The sequence below is a fragment of the Planococcus citri genome, chromosome 3 (assembly GCF_950023065.1).
Source record: "Planococcus citri chromosome 3, ihPlaCitr1.1, whole genome shotgun sequence".
Classification (NCBI taxonomy): domain Eukaryota; kingdom Metazoa; phylum Arthropoda; class Insecta; order Hemiptera; family Pseudococcidae; genus Planococcus; species Planococcus citri.
The window spans coordinates 49,365,332-49,376,675 of record NC_088679.1 but is presented as its reverse complement, the minus strand read 5'-3'; the positions used below and the strand labels follow the sequence as shown (position 1 = coordinate 49,376,675).

The 11,344-nt window shown below is 34.2% G+C and overlaps 1 protein-coding gene across 5 annotated transcripts in view; it reads right to left on the bottom strand.

The window, feature by feature from the left end:
- Nucleotides 1–110: 110 nt before the first annotated feature.
- crb (crumbs) overlaps nucleotides 111–11,344 on the bottom strand; it is a 37,773-nt gene continuing 26,539 nt past the window's right edge. For all 5 annotated transcript variants that reach the window (XM_065354571.1, XM_065354572.1, XM_065354573.1 and 2 more), the window contains 24 exons: nucleotides 11,182–11,331; nucleotides 10,730–10,878; nucleotides 10,566–10,647; nucleotides 10,369–10,482; nucleotides 10,084–10,246; nucleotides 8,628–8,813; nucleotides 8,309–8,534; nucleotides 7,945–8,187; nucleotides 7,659–7,871; nucleotides 7,407–7,584; nucleotides 7,016–7,326; nucleotides 6,365–6,673; nucleotides 6,091–6,281; nucleotides 5,280–5,601; nucleotides 4,979–5,204; nucleotides 4,735–4,910; nucleotides 4,472–4,659; nucleotides 4,227–4,400; nucleotides 3,943–4,130; nucleotides 3,733–3,857; nucleotides 3,477–3,633; nucleotides 3,223–3,386; nucleotides 1,946–2,050; nucleotides 111–1,566 (listed from right to left, as the gene is read on the bottom strand). In XM_065354571.1, coding sequence (XP_065210643.1) covers nucleotides 1,339–1,566; nucleotides 1,946–2,050; nucleotides 3,223–3,386; nucleotides 3,477–3,633; nucleotides 3,733–3,857; nucleotides 3,943–4,130; nucleotides 4,227–4,400; nucleotides 4,472–4,659; nucleotides 4,735–4,910; nucleotides 4,979–5,204; nucleotides 5,280–5,601; nucleotides 6,091–6,281; nucleotides 6,365–6,673; nucleotides 7,016–7,326; nucleotides 7,407–7,584; nucleotides 7,659–7,871; nucleotides 7,945–8,187; nucleotides 8,309–8,534; nucleotides 8,628–8,813; nucleotides 10,084–10,246; nucleotides 10,369–10,482; nucleotides 10,566–10,647; nucleotides 10,730–10,878; nucleotides 11,182–11,331 — 4,568 coding nt within the window. In that variant the 3' untranslated portion in view covers nucleotides 111–1,338. The remainder of the gene's footprint in view (nucleotides 1,567–1,945; nucleotides 2,051–3,222; nucleotides 3,387–3,476; nucleotides 3,634–3,732; nucleotides 3,858–3,942; nucleotides 4,131–4,226; nucleotides 4,401–4,471; nucleotides 4,660–4,734; nucleotides 4,911–4,978; nucleotides 5,205–5,279; nucleotides 5,602–6,090; nucleotides 6,282–6,364; nucleotides 6,674–7,015; nucleotides 7,327–7,406; nucleotides 7,585–7,658; nucleotides 7,872–7,944; nucleotides 8,188–8,308; nucleotides 8,535–8,627; nucleotides 8,814–10,083; nucleotides 10,247–10,368; nucleotides 10,483–10,565; nucleotides 10,648–10,729; nucleotides 10,879–11,181; nucleotides 11,332–11,344) is intronic.

Below are 11,344 nucleotides of genomic sequence, written 5' to 3'. Positions count from 1 at the left end.
TAATTTTCGCACAGAAAACCAGTTCTATACAATAAGAAAATTCCATTAATATGACGAAATAATCGTCAGCGTAATACGCGTACTTGCCTACTTACAAAATGAAAATAAAATGTAGAAAAAAGATATTTTTAATATTTCGATTACAAACTAGACACAATAAAATTGCAAGTATAAATAATAAATGCAATGCTTATGAGCATTATACCCTGTTATACTCGGCAATGATGATTTTTTAAATAGAGAAACAAAATACATACGAGAAATTACACAAATAGAGTAGTAACACATCGAAATCGCTTGCGGATATTTATAAATGGACTATTTTATCCGCTGATTTCGATATCGAAATAAAAATAATTGAAACGATAAAATAAAATAAAATAAATACATTTAAGTACACGCAGTGACAACAAATATCGACAAAATTTAGTAAAATTTTGATTACATTCGCAGAATCTTAAATAAATTGTTCAATTGGCAGCGATCAAATGTTAAATTCAAATAATTTGATCGGTAAATTTTTAACAAAGTTAAAAATAAACAAGGAATATTGATTAGAATGTAAATAATTTCACTGAGTGAAACATGAAAAAACATGCAACATACGTGCACACGAGAAGAAAAAAAACTATATCATGATTATCATTAAGACATTGTATAGATACAACAAAAATAACAAAAATTAAGTCAATTAAAATACTACAAATTGAAAGAATAACTCAATAATACAAAAATATCACATTTAAAAAGGCACTAAAATCAACGAAAATTGAAATTGAAATAATTAAAAATTGATTAAAATATAACGATGATATTATTACCATAATATGTATCAATAATACTAATAAACGCAAAAGAAAAGAAAAAAATTTAAAACAGTTCAATTAATAGACAAAATATTACGTATCCAGTCTACGTGGATTAAATAAGTACGTAATAATTGAGAAAGAGAAAAAAAACAGAAACAAGGATGAAAAAAAGAAAGATAAATACAGATCTACTCGCTTAACGGTCAAATAAAGAGTAAAATTCTTCACAAGTAAAATGTAAGTAAAACTGGTAAAAAAATGAACTCAAAATGAAGCGAATTACAATCTGAGAACACTTTGGTTTAACCTTAGCTTAAAAAAAAATTACTACACAACATTACCCCGAATGTTACACACAATTTCGATATAATGAGCAAAATATTAAAATCACTGGATCACAGCAGTCAATATTAGAAAACTCGTTTGGACGGAAAATACACCAATACCAATACGATGAGAATTCGCTTCGAATTTCGAGTACTTTACATTACACTGGACGGAATGATCCGTAAAAAAGTATAAGTTAATTCTAAATGAGCCTTTCCTCTGGTGGGGGTTTCATTACGTTATCCAATTCTACACGTGGATTACTGTATTCTTGAGAACTAGGACTATAGGTACCACGAGTAGCTCTTTTGCTTCGTGCCATCATGAAGAACATCACTAGGCTACCTACTAGAGCTATTATTACTAATAGAACAATGGATCCACCGATCAGGGCGATATCGGAAAATCTGGCTGGAGAATATAGCGGTACCTGGAATTCATCGTACATAACGTTTAGCAACGATGAAATATTGTCCGAATTTTTCAAAATGTGAAAATTGTACGATTCAGTATAGGTAGTACACTGGTATAGGGTGCGCAAAAATATCGGGTACCTACTCCAAAGAAAGTTTTTTTTATTAAAAACACAGGTTGGTAATGTGAAATACATAGATGCATACGATTGGTGAAATTTTATCATCTCAGTCCAATAACCAATCATGTGCTATCATTATTATCATTCACAGTGACCAACCGAAATATTTGACAGAAAATTTTTACTCGATATTTCTGCGCATCTTGTAGGTATTTTGTCTACGTATTTTATTAATAAACATACAATTGAATAAAAATCATAAAAAAATACTCACTTCGGTGCAATTTTTTCCCACAAAATCAGGAGGGCAAATGCATTTGTAGTCAGGCTCCTCGGTACACTCTTCGTGACACGTTCCTCCATTTTGACACGGCATTTCCTTTGAATTAAAAACAAATTTTATATTTTAAATCCACCATCAATGACTAACATTACTTTAACCGTACGCAACTCTTCAACTAAATTTTTACTTTTACATTATCTTGAGTAGGTATTCTTATCTACCTGATAAAATACATATTACTAAATCTTGGAACTAAACGTAATGCCGAAGTATGATTAATGAATTGCGAAACGAAACGAAAGCTTAATGTTTACGTTGAAAACGTAAATGGAACATGAACCGTTTTCTTTTAAAAATGACCCACTTGAACGATGAAAAAACACACACACACATAAATTTCATCTAAGAAAATGAAAACTCCGAGGAACACCCCAGATTGGAATAAATCGTTGCATTTATCGAAAATTTTTTAATCATATGAGAGAAGTGTAGAGGGAAACGATTAGAAGGGTAAATGGAAAGACATAGATAGAATTTACACGGATTAAATTTTATTATGAACGGGTCACGAGGGGCTATACAATATATACGGAGAAAAAAAATAGGAAATTGTATGATTTTTTTTTTTTGAAAAATGCTCTCTCTGGGGCTTTATTTTCAAACAGGCGATCTGGACCATCAAATAAAATTTTCTAGCTTTGTCAGTGTTTCAATTTTTCATTTACCTATTTTATTTATTTATTTATTTTTTCAGAATATCATCAGCAATTATTGAAAGAATTGAGTGGTTCTTCCAAAAAATGACCACGGTCCCAAAACTTGGAATTTTATTCAAAGGATGGAAAATGAGCATCAAATTAGGCATTCCAAAAAAAAATGGAAAAACGGAATAATTTTTTTTTTTCAATTTTCAAAAAAATGATGGAAAGTCCAGGAAGAACACATCGACACTTCTGACATTACGCTACTCCACAGTTAATTCCATACCATAGGAGTCAGGCCAACCAGTCTAACGTCGCGTTGGCAAGGATACGATGACGACGAAATTTGCATTAAAAAAGTAGAGGCTCCAATCAGAGGGCTGAAATTTTTAAGTTTTGATGACGTTATGCTAAACCTTCTTTTCAAACCCCAGATTCCACCTCCAACTTTTCAACATTTCCAATTCCAAAAAATATGGAGCAATTGACGTAGCAAGTAAAATATTGATAATTTAATATGTATAAGTATAACGATAATTTTTTTGAAGCTTTCAAGAAGTAACTCACCAAACAGGGATCATACAAATCGCAATGATATCCACAGACACTTTCCTGGCAATCGCATTTGTAAGTACCTTCTTCATTTCTGCAAATACCTTTATCTCCACAAATGGGGTAAGTTGCTTCTTCACATTCGTTGATATCAATTTCACATGTTCTACCTTTATAACCTGTATTCGCGAAACATCGAGGTTTAAAAGTTAATGAATTGAAATTCTTTCGAGAAAAAATATTTAAAAAAAAGTAAACTAATATTTCACCTGTTCCGGTACAGTTACAATCGTAACTATCTATCCGGTCGATACAACGTCCACCGTGTAAACAAGGTGGTTTACCATTCGGTGGAATTCGGCAATCGTCAATATTTTCTTCGCAATATTTACCAGTAAATCCTTTAGTACATTCGCACATTGGAGCCTATTCAGAAAAATATTTACATAAGTTCATACCGCGTGAGTGAATTTATTTTTAGATGACGTTATTTCGTGAGCATCGAATACATTGTATTCAACTTACCTTATTTTTAATAATACACAGTCCTTTATTCCTACAAGGCGTAACCGAGCAGAATGTCTCATCGCAGTGCGTCCCAATGAACCCGTCTAAACAACTACACGTGAAATTATCTCCGGTAACGCGATCTGTAACGCATAATACATTGTTAAACCTCCACATTTGCACTTGAATCAGTTAACTCTAAGAATGGAATAAAATGCAGCAACTTACTCGGTGTATCGGAACATCGAGCGTCATTTTTACAAGGTTGGTTTTCGCAAGTTACTTGTTTTATTTGCTCGCATTGTTTGCCAACAAAGTCTTCAGTACAATTGCATTTAAAATGACCAAGAAGGTCAAGACAGGTACCATTATTCTGGCAGGGTTGTGACATACATTCGTCTATATCGTAATCGCATCTAGTAACAAAGAAAGTACGTAAATACAAAATGAAAATCGACCATTCACAATATGGTTATTGTTTTTGAAGCACGAGCAAAATTACGTCAACTTACAGCCATCCACTCCAGCCTGTGGTACATTGACAAGTATAGTTGGCAGTACCATCGATACACGTGGCACCGTGTAGACATCTATTTCCCAAACATTCGTCCACATCGTGGGAGCAATCTTCGCCATCGAATCCGGGGCTACATTGACAACTGTAACTTTCCGCTGCGTTCGAACATCTGAAAAAATTTTTCCATCATTAATAAGCCGGAATTAAATTGGTACAATGGACGTAAAAGATGAATCGTACTTTCCGCCATTCTGGCAATCAGCAGGGAAACACAACGAACAGTTCAAGGCGACGTTATTCCTCGAAAAAGCGTCATTCAATTCGAAATAATCTCGTTTATATAAAGTCGTATCATTTTGTACTTTCAATTGTTTCGAAGTGAAATATGGTAACAATAATCCTCCAATACGAACTTCTCCGATACAACCCTACGAAAAAACAATCGTAAGCTACCCTCGCAAGTAACAATTCAAACGTGTACGCAGGATATAATAATTATTTACCCGATAAAATATACCACTAGGGGTATGAGAACTCAACGACTGCAGCACCGATGTTTCTCCAGCAGTAGGAATGATTTCAGAAATCGGTAAATCAACAGCGTTACCAGATTCACCTTCGAAAATATAACTGTGTTTCGGCGACAGTAACGTTTCTTGGAGGAAACTATCGCCACCACCTAAAAATTAAATTTAAAATAAAAAATATTCGGGGCAAAATTCATCGTAATTTGCAAACTATACTCGCCTATAAATATCGTTCCAGTGGTAATCAAATTATTCCACGCAACGGACGAGAAATTAGAAGACGAAAAGTACTGTCCAGGTTCATCGACAACGCCTGAAAAGCTGCCGTGAATTTTATTATCGGTTATTTTGATCACAATATTAGTCCATTCACCGTCCGGATGTTCCTTTTTGATTCTTTGAAACTGTTCCACTGAATTTGCGTCTAATTTCCAAGTAACAGTGACCTAGAATGAAAATAAACCAATTAACATAATTCATCGAATACAATACGACTCGTTCAATTTTTACTATTCACATACCACGTCATTATGCACGAAAATGGAAAAATAAAAGTGTTTTTGAGAAACGGTTTCTTCGTTGTTACACAGATACAATAAAGTTCCGCCGGTTTTACTTCGATACATTATTTCGATCGAATTCAAAGCGACTGCCACGTCCGTATTATGAATAAATGCATATTGCAGCGATGTATTACTGACTACGCCATTCATAGTGATATTAGAGACGCATTCGTATCCGTGATCTAAATTACGACATTCGCTTCCGGTGGGACAATCTTTGACTTGACAGAATTCCATTTCTTGGCATTGTTTACCTTTGTAGCCATGTGGACAAGTACAGCTGCAAAAATTTATTTCATTTTTCAACAAAAATAAATATGAAACGTGGTGATCAACTTCATCCTTTATTTTGTTTCTTCCAATTTTTTTCTTTTGAAGAATCCTAATATTTTTCCAAAAATCATTTTTCCTCAGAATGAAAAACTAAAATCCTAAAATGGTCGACATTTTTTACAACAAATATTTGATTTTTAGAACCAATCGAGGGTTGTACAAAAAAAATGAAGCAAAACGAAATTGTCAAAAAAAATTTCCTTCAAATTATTTTTTTTTTGCTGTTGTAAAAAATATTTAGAGCAAAATTCAGAAAGTTTAACGTGACTCAATTATTTGAAAAATTTTCATTTCTTTTACAATTTTTTTTATTATCAAAAAAAAATTAGGCAGAAACTAAAGATCCTGGAAAAAATGAACGGAGAATTTCGTTCAACTCTCGAAAGAAAAAAATAAACCCACCTGCATTTTCAAAAAATATAAAAGTGGCACTCACGTATAATCATTCCAGGTAACTACACAAGCGGCTTGATTAAGACAAGGATTAGATCGGCACGTGTCATCAGATAGTACTCCTTCTAAAACTGTAGTAGGATCGAACGATACACCGAAATATTTCGAACTTTGCAAATCTTTGATTTTCAGAGGGAAGAATTCCACTATCATTTTCAATGAACCGTTATTTATCTGACAAAATGAAAAATAAAAATCAATTCATCCATCATTCTCGTCAACAAAACGCACTTTTCAGGTGAAAAATTACTACATACCTGTACATCTTGAATAACACCTTTGAAATTAGGTATACTTTCGAATTTATCGATCGTTTGCCTAATATGCCTGGATATATGCGGATCATTCGGTACAGTATCGGGTTTCGTTACAAGCGCGTCTCTTCCTGCTCTATGGAAATCTATAGTAGACGTATCAACATTCAGAGTTTCATTTTCATTCGATTGAACTGGGAATCCTCCTAAATAGAGTACAGGAGCGTCTAATGGTCCGCTAGCGCTGATAGTTTTGCGGAAATATTCAGTACCGTTAATTTTCACTTGAACCAAGGTATAGTTACGAATAACCTAAAGAGATAATTCGACGTTAGATCAATGCATATTATTTTCGGTTACATATTCTTTTTAAGACCCAGTGGCGTAACCAAAAGAGGTCAATGGGGTTATCGTTTCCTAATAGCAGGGGAAAATTTGATTAAAAACTTGAAAAAATTAATATTTGTTTTACATTTTAAACAAATTTTTGGATTTTATCATCGTTTTCATAATAACTGCATAATATGAAGGATTTTTAGAAAATTATGTATGCCAAATTTTGATTTTCTACCAAATATTTTCGATAATTTTGTTTTGCCTCGCCATTAAAAAAATTCTGGTCACGCCACGACAAAGACCGTGAAATTTTCCAACCTGAATTAAATGATCGCGTCCGTCATTAAGTTTCACTCCACCCACAGTATACGCTTCGGGAGTTCCGTTGAATTGAATTCTGACCAATAATTCACCGGCGTCGAGTTCGGCAGAAATGAACGTTTCTTCGGGGAACACCACCGAACCGGGCAAAGACCCAAGGTAAAATATAGCTCCTTTGGATTGTCTCGTTCTGATAAACATCGATATATCGACGATATTCCGGACGGTTTTTTTCGCTTGATTATACACATTAACGGTGACCAAGCTATTGGTGATATTTTCATGGCCGAAAGTGGCGGCGGTTAAATCTAAAAGGAAGTTTGAAAAAAACAACTAAGTTAAATTCGGTTCGTTTTATCGAATAAAATATTTTTCGAAAACCACTCACTGTATTGGCAGGTTTCTCCTAAATATGGCCTGGGGCAAGAACAGCTGAAATTTTTCCACAAATCGGTACACATACCGCCACTATGGCAAGGATTAGGATGGCACTGGTCTCTTCTCTGACAACCGACTTCAACGCCTTGCATTTCGATCGGCGCGCTGCCTATTTCTTCGGGAATTACCTATAAAAACGATGAAAAAGTATTAAACAAAGTTGCCATTCCTTTAGGAAGAAACGTAGACCAATAAAATTTACCCATTGTCCATTAATTACGATGTTCTCTGTGCATCCGATGAATACGGAAGGTCCATGCGTCAAATGTCTCAAAGAAAACACCGTACCACCGACGTAAGTAGTAGGAAAACTAGTTTGGTTGGCGGTTCCGGCTTCGTTAAAATTGATCGGGTATATGGTTTGTTCTTCGTTCGCAGCAAGTACCACGTGCGAAGAGTTTATAGCAACGAATACCTGAAAAATTTAAATTCATAACAATCGCACTTCTTTATGGTTCGGAATATGTACTTAGGATTTTTTCTCGTACTTTTTGCCAATTACTATTGTTTAGTTCAGATCCGATGAAAACACCTTCCCACTTATTTAATAAACTAGAATGTAAATTCAGTCGTCCGTTAACTAATTCTAATATGTAGAACGTGTGTCCTTTGCCTAATGCTAGCAAACCACTAGGAAGAGTAGTTTTAAACCGAAACGAGATATCGTATCCTTCGTCTCTGGTCGTGTTTACAACAATATGAGATTCTCCGTTTAGTGACATGGTCGTTATCTGAAAAAAATTCAAAAGTCGCCAAAAATTAGAATGCAGGAAAATAAAGTGATGAGTTTTTAAAATCATCATTAGTCTACTGATAACGGTAAAATTCGTTTCGAGCTTAGTAAAAAATTACCTTTTCGCAAATAGGTCCATGAAAACCACTAGGGCAAGTACAATTGAATTTATGTTGAGTTTCTCCGACAAGATATGGTTTACAGGTTCCATTATTCGAGCATGTTTGTGTATGATTACAACCAATCAATTCAACCGAACAATTTTTGCCACCGAATTTTTGCGTTTGGGAGCAATCGCAAAACCATCCTGCTTTTCGGTCCATACAGGTGCCATGAACGCATGGTCTACAAATTGCAAAGTAAAAAATTATTAAAATGATGTATCAAGAAGCAGCATGAATTTAATACATCTCAACAAGGAAAATAGTATCTTCTTACTTGTATCGTTCGCATTCGTCGATATCATTTTCGCAATGTATACCTTCGAATCCATCATCACATTCGCAGGTGAAAGATCCCAGAAGATCGTTACATTTACCATTTTTACAAGGATTGCTGTCACATTCGTTGATATTTATTTCGCAATTAACGCCCATTGCACCAGGCATACAAACGCATTCGTAACTGAAATGATCATAAAGTCGTGTAAGTATTTTATAGTCTCCAGATAAATCATAAAATTTAGGATGATGAATTGATGAGCGATGGCGAAACAGCTTGTACTCCAGACCAAAATAGAAGAGAAAGAAAGGCCTAAACGGTCGATTAAACGTACCCTACATCATTCAAAAATATTTTTAATTTTCAGTACGAATATCGAGGTACGATCGAATCATCGAAATAATAATGACTATGCTGGATACAATTTTGATTGGTCGGAGAGGCACAGTACAAGGGAGGGGAGGGGGGTAACAATGCCTGGAAGACCGGAGACGGTTTAGTCTTGAAAAGAATGTTATTTAGAAGAGTTCGCATCGGAAATTAAATTTTTAAAATAAAATTTCATGTACTCATTACATTTTTGGATGATTTTTTTCACATTTTCAAGGCTCCCGGTACCGCTTTTTTAGCACTTAAAATCAAAAAATAAGAATTCTTTTGTCATCAAATCCGACAATTTTAGATAATAGGGGGCACGAAAAAGCGAAACTTCAAAACATTTTAAATTTTTTAGAACTTGTTTTCAAAATATGGAGGGGCACTGTGGGGTCGTATTGAAAAAAAGTTTTCATTCGAATTCAGCACCATCGAAGACCCATAAAACGACACGTGACGTTGTTGCCATACACCACTTTCATTTTTTTCATATTTGAATGATTTTTAAGGGCACCGGGAAGATGGAAGAGAGTCAAAAATGCCGGATAGAAAACATAAAAGTCAATATTAGAACTCACGATCAATATCACTGAATCAATACCAATCGATTTGTTTCTTTACTATTACAAATTTTTGCTCAAGTTGTGATCAAAATTGAGGACTGGTTGTCCAGACTTGTCGAGACTCCACGTACTTTCAAAATTAGTCGGTTCAAAAATGAACCATTCAATTTCAAGTTTTGGCAAGTTTCAAAAAATTGAGTTTTAGGAGTCGATTATTTCTGCGAGTACACTATTCAAGTACCTAGTTTCATTCTGAATGGAAGGAGATACTTCTAACCGGTTTGTCTTCAGACTGCATTAAAATATCAACGAAAAATGCAAAAATTCAAAAAATCGTAGTTTGTTTCCTTTAGGTACCTTTTTCAAAATTCATCGTTCGCCATATTTTTAAAATACATAAATAAAATAAATTCAGTACAAGCTTCTAATCTGAATGATGCAATTTTTGAACTAGCGGAATTTCTGTGCTCAAGTATTAAGTATAATCCACATAATATCGTAGTAATTAAAATTACCCATTGGCGTTAGCGTAATTAAACGGATGAGTGAATACGGATGGTAACGGGAATTGGGTTTCTAGTTTATTATACAACGTCTGATTGGATTTTTCAAGACAAGTTCCACCATGCTGGCAAGGTAGACTTTCACACTCGTTGATATCGTCTTCGCAATTTTTACCTAAAACGGAAATTAAATTGAACATGAGTTATGATTTTTTTCGATATCATTATTACGACTAAGTTAATAATGAATCCGGAAAAACGCTCGTAAGCCCGAAATTCGTAATTGAAAAAACTCACCGCCATATCCGGGGTAACATTCACAAAGATAATCGTTGATTAGATCTTTACAAGTGGCATTATTCTTGCATGGATCTTCAGCACAATCGTTGATGTTAATTTCGCAATGCTCTCCTAAAAAATTACATTTTCGTTACTTACGTCAAGATTTCAAAATATTTTCGACAAAATGTCTGGAAAATGATTTCTTTACTAACCAACAAATCCAGTATTTGTGCAATTGCACGAGTAACTGTTGATGCCGTCGGTACAATTTCCCCCATTTTGACAAGGTGATGACTGAAATAGAAAAACAATAGTTAGGTTTTGATATATCTCAATCATTAATTAGGATGATAAATAAATTTTGAGAATAATTCACCTCGCAATCATTTATGTTGATTTCACATCGTGATCCAGTTAATCCAATGGGACACTCACAGGTGAATGAATTGTTACCATCGATGCAAGTACCACCCGATAAACATGGATTTGGATCACATTCGTTGATATTAATTCTACATTCTCTTCCTATGGCGAAAAAATAAAAACATCATCGGTAAGTTAACACATACAATAGGCTACGTGTTCGCATTTATAAGTTCAAAATACGAGTAATGAGGTGTTTGTATGTACGGTAAAAAAAAAATAGTGTGTTACGCACACTAAAAAACCATTTGAGGTAATAATAAAAACGTCACAATCACTGGTTAGGTCTATTTTTGGTTGACGATTTAAAAAGCTAATTCAATGGTCAATGTTACCTTTAGCAATTCAAGATCAAAGTAAAAATCGTACCCGTAATATCGATTAAAACCGGTTATAATCCATTACCTGTATATCCTGGTGTACAAATACAATTAAATCGATTCACAGCATTGATGCACGTAGCGCCATTGAAGCAAGGATGCGATAAACACTCGTCGATATCTAATTCGCAATGGTCACCGGTATATCCTGGCGTACAAAAACACTGATATGAACCTGCAAAATACAA